Source organism: Pogona vitticeps, chromosome 3 (assembly GCF_051106095.1).
Source record: "Pogona vitticeps strain Pit_001003342236 chromosome 3, PviZW2.1, whole genome shotgun sequence".
Classification (NCBI taxonomy): domain Eukaryota; kingdom Metazoa; phylum Chordata; class Lepidosauria; order Squamata; family Agamidae; genus Pogona; species Pogona vitticeps.
Genome location: NC_135785.1, coordinates 248,177,585 through 248,195,840, shown reverse-complemented (window position 1 = coordinate 248,195,840; position 18,256 = coordinate 248,177,585). Strand labels below are relative to the sequence as shown.

Sequence of the window (18,256 nt, the reverse complement as noted above, 5' to 3'; positions counted from 1 at the left end):
GCCAAGGCTTTGCTGGACCACTGGACAACTGGACCAGTCGTATCCCACACGCTGGACACCAATCAATGTGACAACCCCAGACCTACTGGGATATGCCACAGTTTCACTAAGCTGCCACCAACCATTCCCTATAAGAAGTCACACAGACCAGGGATGGATTTTTAACAAATAAAAGAACAAGGTTTATTAAATAACACACAGGGAAAAATAAAATGATCAGGTGAATAAGATACAGTAACGTGGCTTAGTCTCAATCATACATACACACAGTTTGGTTCACACAGAACACTTAACTTGAAGCACAGACCCTGAACCTATCAGTTCTGGCTAACCATACAGACACCTGAACCTATCAGGTTGGTACTGACTGACACACAGTAGTACCCTGTCTGACACACAGACTCCCACTCAAGCTTCTTCTCTCAGCTCTTCCTCCAGCTTCTCCCAACTTCTCCACACAGGCTTCACATATATATACAGTACAGCCCCTCCTCCTGATGTCCCGCCTTCCACTCCCCATAGGATGGAACTTTCCCTCCAAACCCATGACAGACAGGTAACATCAGTGCTGTATGTAACAGTATCAAGAGACAATGCTGTAGAAAGCAGTGGGAACTAATTGCATGTGGACTAAGAACATAATCTCTGAAAGAATTAATCCCTGGCAGAGAATTAAAAAAAAAGACAAATTTCAATAAAAAGCACAAAATGGCATGATAAGTTTGTTCTCATTCAATTTACTTCTTGTCAGACCTGTCAAGCCTGGTAGTATGGCATTTTCTGAATATAATCATCTCATCTTTCTAGCCCCTTTCAACGTTATTTCAAAAAGGTAACCTATAAAATTCAGCCTCACTTTCAGATAGATCTTAGAAACCTTCTGTAAAATCTGGTGAAGGTGGCCAGTCATTCACTTATACAGTATGCTGTTTGAAAAAGGAGGGAAGTCTATCAGCAGCTTGGGCATCTGTCTAGACCCAGATCTCACCATGGAAACCCAGGTGATACCTGTGGTCAGGGCAGCCCATTTCCATCTCCAGAAGATTGCCCAGCTGCGTCCCTATCTAGATGCGGGGGTACTCACGACTTTGAGTCATGTACTCGTAATCTCAAGAACAGACCACTGCGGTGCTCTCTACATTGGGTCTACCCTTGAGGTTGATGCGGAGACTACAGCTGGCCCTGAATTCAGTGGCCAGATTAATAACTGAGGTGATGAAATTTCATATCTTCTCCAATCTGTCTGCCCTTCATTCAAGGAGGCCCAGAGGGAAAGAATAAGAAACTTCTCAGCGGTCGACCCCCGCCTGTGGAACAACCTGTCCATGGAGATCCGCCTGGCATCCTTGCTGGATGGGTTTAAATGAGCATTGAAGACTTGGCTCTTCTGCCAAGCTTTCCCTGAGCATTAGGTTTTTGATATCTCAGCTTCCCTTTTATCATCCTTTTTGCCATCCTCTCATCATCCTTTTTATCATCTTCACGGCCATCTGTTTTAATTTATCCTACTAGGTATTGTATCTGTTGAATGTTTGTATTATCTTATTTTTATCGTGTTTTGACCTTGTGTTGTTTGTCTTGTTGTTTTTAGCCGCCCAGAGTGGCCTGGCTGCCAGATGGTGCGGGGTATAAATCTAATAAATAAATAAAATAAAAATCACTGTCCATTAGCTGTGATGGCAAAATGGAAACCCTATAGTTAAAAGCAGTGCTGCCGTGGGAACAACATGCTGTGCTGTGCTTTGGAGGGCAAGTCATAGAATCATTGAGTTGGAAAGGGCCTATAAGGCCATCGAATACAACCTCCTGCTCAACACATACATACTAAAATATTCCAAGATACCTTCTACAGAAAGATAAATTGTTTTATTACTTAGCAACACACACATTAAGACATTGTTATATATCAATTTTAATAGATAACAATATGAATTTATATTATATACACTTAGACTTTTTCCATCGTATTAAAAATAAATATCATTTTTTCCCTGATTATTTTCCATGGACCAAAAGCACAGAACAGACTGAAAGATGTCCAAGGTCTGTGCTGGACACCTGCTGAAGCAGAAACTCCCTTATTCTGGGTGACTCCACCCTTTCCTGGTTTCATTTGCAACGAAACCAATTGTTGGACTTCTTTAGATCAAGAAATTGTTTGGTTTTGCTGTCAAATTCATGTTGTATGGAGCCACTGAATAAATAGAAACGTCCTAAAAGAGAGTGAAAAAGTTATTATGTCATGTACCAGCAATCTACTTCCAAGTGATTGGGACCCTCATAGAGTTTTCAAAGTATGCTTCATTCACTTCGTTCACATCATCCTGTGTCTCAATGAAAAAAAAAAAAGGTAAGGATGGGGAACTGCATTGGTTTTAAATTTTGTTTACACTGCCTTGGCTCTACACCAGGACAGAGAGACAGACAGACAAGCAGACAGGCAGACAGGCAGGCAGGCAGGCAGACAGACAGGCAGGCAGGCAGACAGACAGACAGGCAGGCAGGCAGGCAGGCAGACAGACAGATAGATAGATCCAGTAGTTAAACTGAACCAGAGAAGACTTGTTGACTCAATACTGTGAGCCATACTGACATGATAATTTCCCATTTATTCATTGGGTCCACTCTATGTGCGACTAACCACTGGATTTAGACAGATATATTCAAATGCCATCTAAATTTATTGGCCACTTCCTTTGATCTACAGAACAAGAAGCACATCAAGTTCAGGTCAGTCTCTCGCTGGTATTCAGCCAGTGAAAGCGTGCTCAAGGTGCTCTCAGTTATTTTGTTCCTGCCAAGGCTAAGAAAACAAGTCACGTGGTTTGTTAGGTAACTACATATATAGGCATCAAGAGAGCAGAAAAGTGTTAGACATCCTTAAAGGGACAACGCTTCGTCTCCTAACAATAGTATCAAGGAAGTCTGCGACTCTTTCTGCAATGTCAGTCATCTCGGCCTTCAGCATATAGCGAACTTTATCCAGATCTGACCTCCCTTCCAGTTTTAATAAAATTGGGGCTATTAACCTTGATCGGCCGATCGAGTGAAGCAGGCAGTGCCAAAGCATATGAACAAGGGTTTACAGCACCCCCTGTTCACCTGGGCAGTGCCTTTCAGAATAGGGAACTGCATTAAATCTGCCATATAATATAGCAGTAGGCATGACATTGCAATTGGCCAAAGAAAAGGCCTTATGTTTTGGGGGGCATTTGAACAAGGAAAGGTAGGCAGCAGGTTTACCCATTTTAGGAGGAATATGGAAAAACAATGGTGAACATAATTTATTGGCACCAGTACAAAGGTCCTGGAATTCAATATCCAAAATTCTTCTTTTAATAATTTGGAAAGCTAGCTCTTGACTTAGTGCTCCAAGGTAGTCGTATCTATACCAATTGATTTCAATTTTTTCAAGAGGACCATTGACCCAAAGGAAGATGGCCACTCAGTGATGACAACTGTCCTGTGGCTCGCTCCTTTTTTTAATCCCTATTTATTTCAACCTTACACTCAGGCATTTCTATTTTCTCATCATACTGTTGGGGTGTCCTGAGGGTACCACTGCAGTGGTGGCCTAAATTGACTTTTAAACACCAGGATTACTGTGAATTATTGGAGCTCAAAGAACCGGCATAATGGGGAAGAAGAAGAAACAACAGCGAACTGCTTCTAACTCTCCTCCCAAGGTCGCTAAACAGCTGTGGCTAGATCAGGTGGACCTATTTGTGAGGGACACTGTAAGTGAGTCAGCTATAAACACCACTCGAAATAAGAGTCTCATTAGAGTCTCAGGAATCTAATGAGAAAAAGTTTCTATTATTGAAACTTTCTCTTACTGACTCGAAAACAGCAGGACCATCTATGAGACAAACTGTATGCATTCAAGCTGGTGAAGGGTTAGGAACCACAGAGGAGGGCGAAGGTTTATTGACCCTGGTGGATAAGGGGGTGATAGATCTCCAGCTATTGAGATTAATGGGGGAGCACTGCAGAGCTACAGTGAAGGCTATCTATCAGAAAATCCAGCATATTGCTGTTTTTGACTGTTGCAATTCTGCCCATCATTGTTAATTGTAAATTTCTCCATCTGATCAAATCTTTCTTTATTTCTTCCATCAGTTTCACATAATTACCTTTCATTTAGGTACTTGGTGGGTTTTTTTGTAAAATTTATTCCAACATATTTTACTTTCTTTCGCTCCTGAAAATTTGTAAGATTCAAGCAAGAGGTCATCAATTTCTTTACATTGCATGTTTTTAGATACATTTTTGTCTTTCTGTGGTTTATTTTCAGACCCGCCATTTCTCCAAACTCTTTTAATTCTTTCATAAAAGCTATAGTTGATTCTTGTGGATCTTCTACCACTCTAAGTATATCTTCTGTGAAGGCCTGTACTTTAAATGACTTTAGATTTTGATACTCAGGAGGACGTGGTTAAAGAATGTATGATAAGATGAGCACAGAACGCTGGGCACAATATAAGTTTGGATCAGTGGGAACAAATACGGAAAAACAATATAAAACTCACTAAGTAGCTTTTAAAGAAAATATATAGAAAATGTTTTATAGATGGTATATAACTCCCACAAAATTAGTCAAAATATATGTTAAAATTTCTGTTGGAGATTTAAATCTCTGTTGGAGATTTAAACAATAAGAATGTTCTTTTTATCATATGTGGTGGTCATGTGGAAAAGCCCAAAAATCTTCGGAAAGGGTTGAAATGCTTTTGCATGAGGTTTTACAGATTCCGATAACTGTAACCCCTGAATTTTTTCTTCTAAATATAATCCTGGATTCAATAGACCTAACAGAAAATTATTTAGTTATCCATATCTTGACAGCTGCAAGAATTCTTTTAGCTAAACACTGGAAAGACCTAGAGAATCCATCTCAAGATGAGTTAATAGTAAAAAAATCCTGGATCTGGCAGAGATGACAAACTATCAGAGTGACTAGACTCAACAAGAAAGACGAATCATGAAGATTGTTGGCATAAATTTATGATTGGCTTAGAAATAGAATGTAAATTATTATTTGATAATTGAAAGCCTAAGATCAATTTAGAATTAGAATATTTATTATAAATTAGTTGCACTGGAAACTTATGTATCATTGAAATGTAATAGATAAGAATGAATATTGTAAAATATTCATGTTGATTTAGAACCTCTGTTTAATCCCATGTCCCCTGTCCCCAATCCTAACCCTATAAAAGAAAAGAAAATCCAGCATATTGCCGACCAGTTGGACTCCCTCCAGGACTTACTGAAACAAACGGGAAAAGAATCTCCACACCCCCACATCCAACAGCTCCAGGCACAGGGGTAAAGTAAAGGAGCCCATCCCACCAGAGAGGAAACGACACAAGACTCCTTTAAACCAAACATAGTCAAAACAACCGCTTCTGGATGCCTTGTCGTAACTCAAATAATTACAGAAGTGACGGACAATCATATAAATAACGGGAAATGGACAAAAAGGCAATCACCCTGAGTAAATTGTTGTGAACAGAGGTGAGCCAACTTGATCTGAAATCTATTGATCGCTTATCTTCCTACGAACGCTATATACTAAGGCTACGGATGGAGTTTTACAAGCCCACGATCCCGTCATGCTTTGCAGGATGGAAAGAATTCTGAGCACCTTCTCCATTGCAACAAAAAGAGTCTTTTCAGATGTGTCTCCAGATCCAGATATAAAATAGACACAACAAACTTCTGTGGAGCAAACAGTACTAGCTACTCCTCCCCTGACCACAAGGCCACAGCTAACGGCTCTCGTCAAAACACAATGTAGACGGAGGTCAGCTCATAGCACAGCAGCAACAGGAAAGATTACAGCAGCAACCAGCTGCATCTCAACCAGCAGTCAGAGAACTAGTCTCCCTGGATAAGCCTGATCAAGTCCTTGGAAGAATCTCTAGTAAATTTAAGAGGGTTCCCAGCTGTGCATAGCTCAACAATAATGCCAGCAGCTGGGATGATACAAACATTTCAAATTGAGTCTACTCTAGAACTCTTCAAGGTCCAGGGGAAGACTCCCAACTTGGGCAGCTGCAAAGATTCACAACTGGGGCAGCGTTGCAAAGCAGGTAAACAGCATTACTCAGATGGTAACTGGTCAGGACACATCTGAATCACCATCCAAGGACTTACTGATGCAACTGGATATTGATGGAGATGAACTTGTGGAAGAAGCCATGACCGCTTTTAAAGATTTGCCCAGGAAGGAACAAATGAAGATTATCACTAGCCTGGAGAAAGTGAGGACCAACTTAATTAACATCACAGAAATCCCTATGTCACCTCCGATTCCTCATGCCGCAGAGGGCACCACCATGCCAGCTGATCCTTCATCTATCATTGAATTTTCCATGCCACTCTCCATTCCTTTAGCTCCCTCTGGTCTGCATCAGCCCCTAGTCAGAGCACCTACTCACCTCTACTCCATTCCCAACATTGTGGGAGTAGCACAAACCCATCCAGGAAGACCCGCAGCAGATGATCTGCTATTTCAATACCCAGTAAACTCACTTCCAGAAGCCACAAATCTAGATTTCCTTACCAACCTACAAGCTGAGAATTGACTGAATAACTTCTCCTTAATTCCTGGAAATAGAACTTCATTTAAAATTCTTTCATGGAACATAGCAGGCTGGAAGGGTAAATGTAAATATAGCTCATTTGTGAATTACTTCAAAAAATATGATATTATACTATTACAGGAAACATGGGCTGTAGACCAAGTGCTGCTAGGAGGGTATAAGGTGTAACCTGCAATTAAGGTCAATAACAAAGGGAGACCAACTGCTGGCCTAGCTGTAATAGTTAAAACTTTCCTAAGTTCAGAGTATATTGGATTGCCTATCCCTCAGTGTCACCTATTGGCTGTTAAGATTTGTACTCCTAACAAAGTATTGATTCTAGTCAACATATACATACCCCCGGGGTCTTAATAATCTACAGCTGTTTCAAAAGTGTAACTCCTTAACCAAATGCAGAGAGGACCTTGAAAGGAGGTCCCCACTGGCTGGGTTCATCTTGGTAGGTGATTTCAATGCCAGGGTGGGAAAAGATGATTGGATATTTCTGAAACCCTCCCAAATTGGGAACTCGTCCCATCCCGATACTACTCTATGCGGATGATGCAGTCATCATTTCCCACACTCGTTCAGGCCTAAAATGCCTCGTTAGTGGATGTGCAGAGTATCTGAGCAAAAATAAAATGCAATTAATTTGCAATAAATTAATATTCATTTTTGCCAAAACAAAATGCAATTAATTTATAATAAATTAATACTCATTTTTGCCAAAACATGGAAATAATTTCAATGGAACCTAAATGGAAACCACATAGAACAGGTTAAATGGTATGAGTACTTAGGTGTTCTTTTTCATTATAAACACTCTTGAGTCTCCCATTGAAAAATGGCTATAAACGCAGCTAGGATCACTACTCAATCCATTCGATGTTTTTACTATAATTCAGGAAACCGTTTTGTCCCAGCAGCATTACAAGTTTTCAAGTCCAAAATTATTCCACAAACCCTCTATGGTTTCCCAATTTGGGAAAAGGCTATGGATAGATAGATAGAACAGCTACAATCCTCCTTCTTATGCAAATTGTTAGGACTACCTAGATGCGTGCCCTACTTGGTGCTCTGTCTGGAGTCTGGAGAATCTTTAATACAGACTGTAGCTTGGTTGAGATCCTTCAAGTTTTGGTTAAGTATCTATTGTAATTCAAACATGGACAGTTTATTATACTAACTTCTGCGGGACTCTGTCCCGCCTTTTGGGTCAACGATCTTTCAATATATTTCCAGATCAGTTCTTGAAGACACACACATTTCAATGCAACACAATAATTGCTTAGAGTGGCTGCATCCAAAGTCAGCATGGCAATGATTACGTCAAACCTTTGGTAGCAGAGGAAGGAGTTGTTGCTTCAATATCCAGATAGTTGTGAAGCTTGTCCAGTGCTTACCATTATGTTGTAAAGCGGCATCCACTTGAGACCCCATGTTATCAAAATCCATCACTATCTTTCTTGGATAGCCCTCCTCCATGGAATTGGTGGCTTTATCATATCTAAAGAAAGAACAGGTTCAGAATGAATATAGATGAAATGGTGCCTTTTCTGGCATGGCAGTTGTCAATATTAACATCACCAGAACTCAAGGGTTGAATGAAAAGCCTTTCCTTATTGCTTCATTTACTAAATATATTTGGGACTCCCTCTCTGCAAGCTGTTTCATGGTTTATGGGCAGTTAGGTGGGACTCGTCAGTCTGGGAAGGCAGCCCATCTAGGAGAAGGAAAACTCTGATTTCAAACCTCCACTGGCTTGTGGCTATATCCACTGATGGAAAAGGCTTCAGGAGTCAAAATCTGGAGCCGGCGTCCCCGAGACAGTTCTTGTCATTCTGTCAACTCCTGCGACATCGCTGGAACCAGTTGTATTGACTCTTGCCTTTCCATTGGACTATTTCAGCAACATGGAAAGGGGGGATTTGTTGGTTGGATAACAACCTATCCTACATATTATTTTACCCAGGCTTCATGCTCTGGAGAGGACATTCCAGCTTCGCATACAGTGTCGAAGTACTCCATACAGAGCACATTACCATAGTCTCTCGAGACTGAAGGATGCCTATGATATGTCTATGATGAGCAATCAGCAATCATTGGCACCTCTAAGCTTGCCCTTTTCATACTGGAAATTATAAATACAGTAGGACTCACCTATCCGCTTGCTGAAAATAGTAAATGCCCCCCCCCGAAATACAGTGGTGCGAGTGCACCATTTAACGACAAATCCGCATAGCGATGCGGATTTTGGGATCGTTTTTGCAATTGCATTGCGATGTTTTAATAGGTAAAACATTGCATTGCAATGATCAGTAAGCATTTCGCTTACCAATCTTCGCATTGCGATGTTTGGGAAACAGCTGATTGGCGGTTCCAAAATGGCCGCCGCATCAAGAAAATGGCCTCCTGCAGCGTTTTCACGCCGATTCCTCACTTACTGAGGCGGTGAAAATGGCAGCCGTATGGGGAATCTTTGCATAATGGTGAGTTTTGTCCCCATAGGAACGCATTAAACAGGGTTTAATGCGTTCCTATGGGGTTTTTTGCCCTGTATAGCGACGTTTCTGGATAGCGACGATTTATCTGGAACAGATTATTGTCGCTATGCGGGGTACCACTGTACCTATTTATATTTCCACAGTGTATTTTCCAGAACTGGCCAATAGAGGGAGCCAGAGACTATGTAATGTATAGCATTTGATCTTTCCGCATTTCTCAGCATCTACAGTGGGGGCTTGGAGCTGATCCCCCACAGATACAGCAGTCCTAGTATACATGGCTGGAACTTGAAGAATGGTACCCACTCTTGGGTCCCCAGTGCCAAATTCTGGCGCTGGCCAGAATTTCTGGGAAGTCCAAGAATATCTGGAAATCCAAGACTGGGAATCACTGATCTACACTTTGTAGAATATAACTATTTGACTGAATGAAATGAGTTAGCCATAACTAAATTAAGGTCCATGCATTTCATTGGGTGTGCTCTAAGCATCACTCCTTCTGGATCCACCTGATGAAAATGTTGTGTGTTCCTTACAAGACCAATTTTTTTTTTGTTTCTGGGATGTGTGGTAAAGTTTCAAGAACTGTAACCCTAGTGCACATTTCATGTAAATTTGCTTTTTTTCTATTGCACCTGCAAATATTTTACAGACAAAACTTCAGGATTATCCAGTATAATCTAAAACAAACAACATTTAACTAGTTTTGGCTTAATCTACCATATCATATACTTCACCAAATACTATCCTCCCTCTTTGTAGCAGGCTCATATAGATACTGCCACTACCAACACTCAGCGATTTCTTATGATTCTCCCTTACCTCCAATATTGGTCACCTGAAAAGAAATATATTTTCTTTGAGTTTTCATCATAAAGAGCTGCGTCTACTTTCTTGACAGTTTGAGGGAAACCAAATTTGTGAATGTTCTCAGGAAAACCTGGTTCCATAATATTTGCCTTGGTAGCCCAATATTTGCTTCCTGTTTGGAAAAAAAACAAAGCAAGGAAAAATATTGAAAGAGGTTTGAATAGAGGATTAAATGTTTATTAAAAGTTGTAGTGGTTGCAATGCACAAGAATGATCAATGGAGTGCTTTCAAATTCTGGACATTTTCTGTTCAGAAACAAGGGCGAGTGGATGGTGGTTTGGATATATTAGTGGCCTTTGCCATAAAAGTTATAGTTTTAGTTTTAGTTATAAAAACCCTTAAGCCAAGTTGGAAAGAAATACCTCCTGGGACTAAAATCTACAGAATCCTCCACCTCCTTCTATAATGATCAAATGCCTTTTTTCCAGTGTGATTTGCACACACACACATACACACACAAAGAGAGAGAGAGAGAGAGAGAGAGAGAGAGAGAGAGAACACAGAACTTGCTGGTGATTTAAACAAGAAACAAATAACCCAGTCAAGACATGGAACAATTTCTATGAGTCTGTGGAGTAATACCCCCGGTTCCACACACATATGTAAAATCATCCTTCCAAACTCACAAGCAGAATCAATACCAGCAGTAAATCACGCACAGTCCCCTCAGTCAAAGAGAAGAATGCTTATGAGGATAACTTGGAGTTTAGAGGTTGCACTTGTAATACATAACACTTGTCCTGTATTTTTCTGCCATTGGTTTACCAAGATATGTGAGGCTACTAACAAGCAAGATATCTGCTGAAATCAGACATTGAGGCTTCATGCAACAATGGCTGAAATCCAAGAGTAGGTTCACTGAATCTGAGGAATTTATGAAGGAGCTTGGTCACCAAATCTCCAGTGATTCAATGGGCCTACTCTAGTTATGATTTATCCTTGTATTTCACCCACTATGTCATGACTCTTTCTGGTGTCATTTGGCACAACTCCTTTAATTCAATAGCAGGATGTCCTCTCCTTCACCCAACCAGATTGGTCATTTAGACTGAAATGATATGTTTGCAGCATGAGAAATTTACCTTTAAAAAGATAGACCATGTCGTCCTCTTCAACTTCATAGGCAGCATCTATGCTGCTGCTCAGAGTGACCCAGAAAGAAGAAATGCTGTTTTTTTCAATCTCTTTTGTATGGGGAAACTTCCGCCACATAAAGCTGAGTGGGGGAGAAAATCAATAGAAACATTTATTTGCCTCGTAATAAACCAACCCTCCTGCTAGTAATATTTTGTTCTTGCTATTTAATGATTAAATACAGCATTCTGAATTCTGTAAACCCTACCTCATAGAGAAAGGCAGAGATGGTAAATTAAATTGTGTGAAATTTTCCTTAAGAACCTTGGAAACTGCCTTATATGTTGAGTTGCCATTAGGCGATCTAGCCCAGTACTGTGATTGGCAGTGGCTTTCCAGCATCCCAGGAATTTTTTCTTATCTTGATCTAGAAATACCAGGGATTCAACCCAGGTCTCTCTGCATGAGTGAGCACTGCCCCCTCTCCAATTAAACAGCTGCTATTCCAGAATGAGTTTCCATCCAAGTACCAACTAAACTCAGATTTGCTGATCTCTAGAAACCAAATAAGATCAGGCATGTTCAGGATGATATGGTGAATGGGTGTCTCCATGGTCACAGGGTAGATGAGATCTCCACGATTGAGATACAGATATCTGTTCCCAGAGGGGAACAGAAAGTTCCAAAAACCTTGCCTTTCCAACTCTGGAGAGGTTGATAAAAGCAAAAGGGGTTGGACCACGAAGTCCATCATGGGTAGGTTGGGAGTGGCTTTGGAGCTGCAGAATCCAAAGCCCTAGTGCAGTGGTTCTCAACTTTGTGTCCCCAGATGTTCTTGGACTACAACTCCCAGAAATCTCAGCCAGCTGGTGGCAAAGGCTTCTGGGACCATTAGTTCAAGAACATCCTGGAACTCAACGTTGGGAACCAATTCCTTGTGGTTCCCAAACACGCCCCTGGCATTGGGAAAAATCTGTATTCCAGTCCCTTCCCTTCCCCCAAATTCTAATGGGAAGGAAATAATCAAAGAAGAAAATAACGGGAATACTTAAAACCTTGCTCCTACTTCCCTTCCACCTTGTCTGCCCAAGCCTATTAAGGCTTTGGAATAGGCAGCTCCTCCCAAGATTCCTTCCACAATGGTGAGAACTGCTCTGTAAATCCATTGTTAGTTAATTAACTGTCAGGCAATGCATAGCTGGTGTTGGGAGAGCACAGCTTGAGGTGCCCCCACCACCACCTGTGAATTTACCTGTCTTTGAAGAATAGTATTTCACCCCGTAGAGTAGTGACAGCATCAAAAGCCAGGTGTGGGTCACACAAATCTGTCAAAAGTATTACTTCTGGAATATTTGTTGGCGAAAGGTCATCGTCACCGTCACCACCACCGTCATAATCTCCAGGAGTTCCTTGGAGAAGAGGTCAAGAAGCCAGGAAAAACAGGATTTGGAAAAACATAGAGGAGAGAAGCTGAAAGAAGCTTGATTCGAAGACATTGGCCTGCCAGTTCCTCACATCCGAAACTGGTCTGACATAATTGCATCCTCTGTAAATCTCATACAGTTATTTGGAGCTGGATTTTTTCTAAAAGATTGAAACTCTTAGAATCCCCCAGAAGTCCAGCTCCTTGGAAGGGCTCCTTCTTTGGCCAACAAGCCCTCTGACCACTCTTGCAGGGGTATTGTCATCACAACATCTAACTTTCAAGTTTTGCTGTTAAGAAACACTTGGGTGGATTTCACAGGGACTAGAAGCCATGTCAAGAATACTTCCCAAGCAAGAAAATCGGTAAGGGGCTCACAGTTCAGCTCCAGGCATGTTTACTCACAAGTAAACACCACTCCTTGATAAAAGCTGGGCTGGATCATAAACATAAATATGTATTTGGATACATTGTCATAGGAGTAACATGGATATTATGGAAGAACACAAAATATGAATTCATCATTCATTTGAAACTGTTTGGGGGAAGTGTTGGTATAATGCAAGATGTAACATTCTACCCACACTGGGTTAATATCCTTAAAGACCTCACCTGTACCTTATAATTAATGAGGCTCTATAAAGCTTTGTCTCTCTCCCTCCCCTTTACCCTTCAATAGTGCTGACTAACAGAGCGAGGCAGAGACTGTGTGTGCTTGCCTGAGTTTGTGGGCATTGCCTGAGCTGCCGCCACCATTAATTCCCTTTACTGTTTGGTATGTTTTGAACTGTAGTTTTAGCAGTTGTTGTTGTTTAGTCATTAAGTCGTGGCCGACTCTTTGTGACCCCATGGACCAGAGCACGCCAGGCCCTCCTGTCTTCTACCGCCTCCCGGAGTTTGGTCAAATTCATGTTGGTAGCTTCGCAGACACTGTCCAACCATCTCGTCCTCTGTCGTCCCCTTTTCCTCTTGTCTTCACACTTTCTCAACATCAGGGTCTTTTCCAGGGAGTCTTCTCTTCTCATGAGATGGCCAAAGTATTGGAGCCTCAGCTTTAGGATCTGTCCTTCCAGTGAGCACTCGGAGTTGAGTAGTTTTAGTACTTTTATTGCTTTCTTAGGATGTCCTGTTTACCCTTTTCCTAAGAGAACTAGATAAAGGTTATTATTTATATTTTGTCTCAGTCTCTCAAAGCCATTTTTCCAACAGGAAGAAGATGCGGCTTCTTAGGCACAGCACCAAGTTTGGAATAGAGATTCTTCACCATATCTTTCTCAAGCTGACTGTTCTCCGGGTGGACTTGGGATAGTTTCTGACCTTACATCTAATCCTACACATGAAGCATCACCTCGAATAACTCTCAGTGCAATGATTTTACCTGGAAACCATCCAAAACTGAGCACGTGTGCTTACCATAAAGTTGCTGGATGCCTTCTGTGTCATCTCTATGGAGCTTTAGGTTTTGTGGCTCCACGGGTTGGTAGGTTGAAAACATGAGAGCCCCCAGAACATCGGAATGGTGAAGACCCAAGGAGTGGCCAAACTCATGAGCAGCCACAAGAAAAAGATTAGTTCCTTAAAAGGAGACAGGAAGAGCATGAACACTCATGAAATGCCTTTGGCCGGAAGACCATGAGAAAATCCTGGGAGATGGGCTGCTTGAAGAATGTGGTCTTTGCAACTCCCAATACTCACCTGAGATAAGTATTGGGACTTGCAAAGACAGATGTTGCACCTCCATCATAAAGTGGAGAATGCTACTATCCATCATATTTTTTTGCCTTTTTTAATGGTTCTAAGCTGAAAGAAAAAGCAAAATGTCTTTTGACAGTTTCAGATCCGCACTTGTAATATCTAGTAGCCATTGTAGCCATTTCAATGTACTGCATTAATAAAAGACATGACAGTACCTTTTAGATCCTTTGTCCAGGTTTCAGCCTCATCAAAATGGACATTTCCACCATAAGCAGGTGAAAATGCATGAGCCAGTTGCTGACCTGGTCCATCGAAGGGAATATAGTCTCCGTGGGCTTAAAAGAAGGAAGGAAGGAAGATGCATGAGTCTCCTGTTGAAGACATTGGATAATTGTTCCATGGCTTTTTTGTGTGTGTGTGATTTACTTACATCCAGAGGCAAAAGAGATCTCTATATCTGCAGAGTCTCCATAAACCCTGGTGAAGGTCAGTGGGGTCACATCACTCCACAGTTTCCAGGCTCTTTCAATTGCATGGTCAACATCTTTAGTATTCATGTCGGGTGTGTAGTTTTGAATTCTACAAAATGTACAGTTGTAAGTGTATTGAAAGTTTTGAGGATCAGTATTTCAGCCCCTGGACTCTTTCAAATAACACCGAGGGAAGCCTGGAAGGAAAGAACTGGACCTCCTCAGCAGTGGCCCCTCACCTTTGGAACAACTTGCCAGTAGAAATCCGCCTGGCTCCCTCTGGGTGTTTTCAGGAATAAATTTAAAACCTGGCCATTTGGGCAGGCTTCCCCTCCTGCCATATCTTAATTTCTTATACTTTCACCATCCCTTGAAACTCCTTTTTCCAAACTTTCACAAATTTGGCACAGAGCAAGAGCAGGCTATCTGCTGCATCTGTCCTCAAATTGCTACCAATTTGACGTTCAATTTGTTTGGGCTGTCCTCACATTTAGAATTGCCTTGTAGTATGTTGAGTTGCTCTGTTACAAAATAACACAAAGTGTTCTTTTTGATCCAAGAACATCTATAGTCAGCTACAATTCGGTCTAGGGTCTCACTGGTGTCTCCTCATTATCCCATAATCTAACCTGTCTTTTAGAAATGCAGTGAGGATAAGAGGTGATATAATTTTTTTTTTTACATCCTGCTGCTTAGCCTAGTAAGTTACAACTAAAGGAGGGCCATCTGAATCAATGGAATGTATGGAGGAGTTGATTCACCAAACCCCCCCCCCGATTCAATATGCCTAGTCTAGTGTAATTTACTGCCCAGAGCAATAGGATTTCAGCCATTTTGTTGCTACAGATAAACTTAATTAATCTGAATGTTATTATTATTGCTCGGAGAAATAGCTTTGTCTAGACAATGTTTTGGTTTGAGATTCAGTAGTGTTGAATCTTAGGTGTAACCTTTTGGAACCAAAATTGAAATTGGGTTTAAGCAAAACATGAGAGTACGGAATTATTGTGAAATGAGTCAATGAGCTCACAAAGGTCCTTCCTTTCCATAAGAATATGTGCATGGATACAAACAAGTACATCTTCCATCTTGCTGTGATGCACAATACCCTGGAAGCTTAACTCCCCCTCCCCACTTTTCTTACTATGTCTTCCAGCAGATAGCTGTGAAGGGGGCACTACACTACCTGATTTCGGTACCAAAACTCTACTTCATTGGGCTCACCTGTAACGTGGGCTTTCTGTTATAGCAGAGTGGAGGAGCTGCAGTTCTCTTGATATTGTGGGAATTTCATGCCCACCCCACCACTGGTTATGCTGTCTAGGCTTCATGGAAATTGTTGGACGGCAGAGGACTTCGCCTACCCCTCTTTCCTGGGCTCCTTTTTGTTAGAAGCCACAGCAGTTGCAGTTATAATGATAAAAACAATTAATTCAAGACTCACCGATATGTCAAGTCTCTCTTTCTCCATTTTGGAGACATAGCAAAAGTCTTATATTCTCCTATATCAGGAACCCCACACCTGGGTTTCTTCATTGCATCCAGAGTGTTTGAATCCAGCTTGCCTGTCACTTCCAGCCCCCAAAACGCCTGCATTTGTCTTATTTTTTCAGCAGGTACACTACTTCTGAATTTGTTTCTCGCAACAGATGTTGGTTCTGTATCAGGGTAGTAATGTTCAATGAATTTCTGGTGGAAAGATGAGGTTATTAGAATCAGAATCTATTTCTGTTGTTTATTTGATTTATATACTGCATCATTAGTACATGCGCTACTCTGCGCAGTTTACAAGAACCCACCTAACAATAACATAGCAACAATATGGTGATTTTTAAAAAAAAAACATAAAAAGGGGAAGAGAGAATAAAAACATAAAATATTAAAATATTAATATTAACAGCATCTGGAAGACTCAGTTATTGAAGGCAGCTTTGAATAGTTCTGTTTTCAACAAATTCTTGAACGTTAAGAAGGATGTTGTATCTCTGTATTCCAGAGACTGGGGGCTACCACCAAAAAAGCCTGATTCCTTGTCTTTTCGTTTCTGGCTTCCTTTGGTTGGGACACTTTTATCAACACGGATTCAGAGGAGCGGGTGAAATGGGTAGCTAATTTTGAGGAGAGAAATAGAATTAGAATCTTCTTTAAGGATTATTTCTGATGCTATTTTTACATACACTGTGGTATTATTAATATCCTTCCTCTATGTATCTAAATTGTTCAAACTTATTTCTATCCTTCCTTTGGCTTGCAAGACTCAGTGAAGGAGACTCATTTTATAAAGAAATGCACAATGTATTATTTATGCTAAAGTCATAAGAGCCATCAGTGGTAACCATGATGTGCCTCTTTCAGAAGGATATGTTTTATATTCTACCCATTTTACAGATCCAGCAACTGATGCAAACACCTTAAACAATGTTAGCTATGTTGTCTAAGAAAAATGAACGTTGTGATCTAAACGAGAGGAGAAAATGGTCCTACATCAACCAGAAATCCTGTGATGGAGCTGAAGCTTGTAATGGTATGGCTGAGATTCATTTTATTGTAAGAACTTGCAGTTTGTTTGTTTTTTTTAAAAAAAGAGTACATGGGAAGAACTTGTGATTGTTACAAAACAAATGAGCGGGATGCAGGATGAATATATTTGATCATCTGTAGGTTTGGACTTAAATATCTGAAGTCCATCATCACACGCGACTGTTCTGAGAATCCATTTCTTCAGCACATCTCGTCTGTGGCTATCCACTTATCTACTGGTTGCATTCTATTTCTCACTTACATCCAGCATATACTACCTTCAATCAGTCACAAAGAAGTTATGTTTGTTTGGCTGATAGTTCCCAGAATTCCTTTAGGAATAGGACACCCTGCTGGAGTCCAAAAATGGACTCTGGATGTTGGAGTCCAAAAATGCATTCCCCCCCCCTCTGTCAAGCTCTGACTTCAGTCCTTACCTTGGCAAACTCCATGTCCTTTTCTGCAGCTTGTTCACCATCTTGAACTACAGGCAAGGCAGAAGAAAGTGCTCCATAGAAGGCCATCGTGAGTAGCAAGTCCTTCATTTTGCCTGTCACTTCGGAGCTACGGTTGCAGAATTCCAGACCACTCCAGCCTCTGTCTGTGAATCTGTTCCTGCCTCTCAAGTCCTCCTCTATATATACTTCATGGTTATTCTATAAAATCCACAGGCTTATGACTCAAAGCATCTCGCATACATTTTCCGAAAATTCTCCCTGCTGTACCAAGAATACAGGAAATGGCTTTATATGGAGTCAGATCATTGTCCCCTTTGCTGTTGTTTTCATTAACTGGCAGCAAATTACTGGAGGTCAAACAGGATTCCCCCACTCCACCCTCCTTTACCTGGAGATACCAGAGACTGGACTTCAAACATCTTGACAGGGAAAGCATTCCTTGTATTCCTGAATTATACCCTCTGTCTCAGAGGAATTAGGAGTTAACAGATGCACAGAAATTTGTCAGAAATGGTTCCATGGCCAGGAGCATGACCTTTTGTCCCAGCCAAATAATGGCCATGGTTTTAACCCAGAGACATCATTTAACCTTCTAGTAGGTATTTCCTCATTAGTGCAAGTTAACAACTCAGTACACCGCAATTCTGGAAATGA

The 18,256-nt window shown here is 41.1% G+C and overlaps 1 protein-coding gene across 1 annotated transcript; it reads right to left on the bottom strand.

Annotated features, from left to right (window-relative positions):
- Positions 1 to 154: 154 nt before the first annotated feature.
- LOC110089069 (stromelysin-1) lies at positions 155 to 17,821 on the bottom strand. The gene is made up of 10 exons (XM_072993637.2): positions 17,582 to 17,821; positions 16,069 to 16,313; positions 14,585 to 14,733; positions 14,370 to 14,489; positions 13,873 to 14,034; positions 12,289 to 12,445; positions 11,045 to 11,178; positions 9,914 to 10,073; positions 7,991 to 8,094; positions 155 to 2,213 (listed from the first exon to the last, which is right to left on the bottom strand). Exons 1-10 carry the CDS (start codon positions 17,687 to 17,689, stop codon positions 2,110 to 2,112), a joined length of 1,443 nt encoding a protein of 480 aa, XP_072849738.2. The 5' UTR covers positions 17,690 to 17,821; the 3' UTR covers positions 155 to 2,109.
- Positions 17,822 to 18,256: the final 435 nt, after the last annotated feature.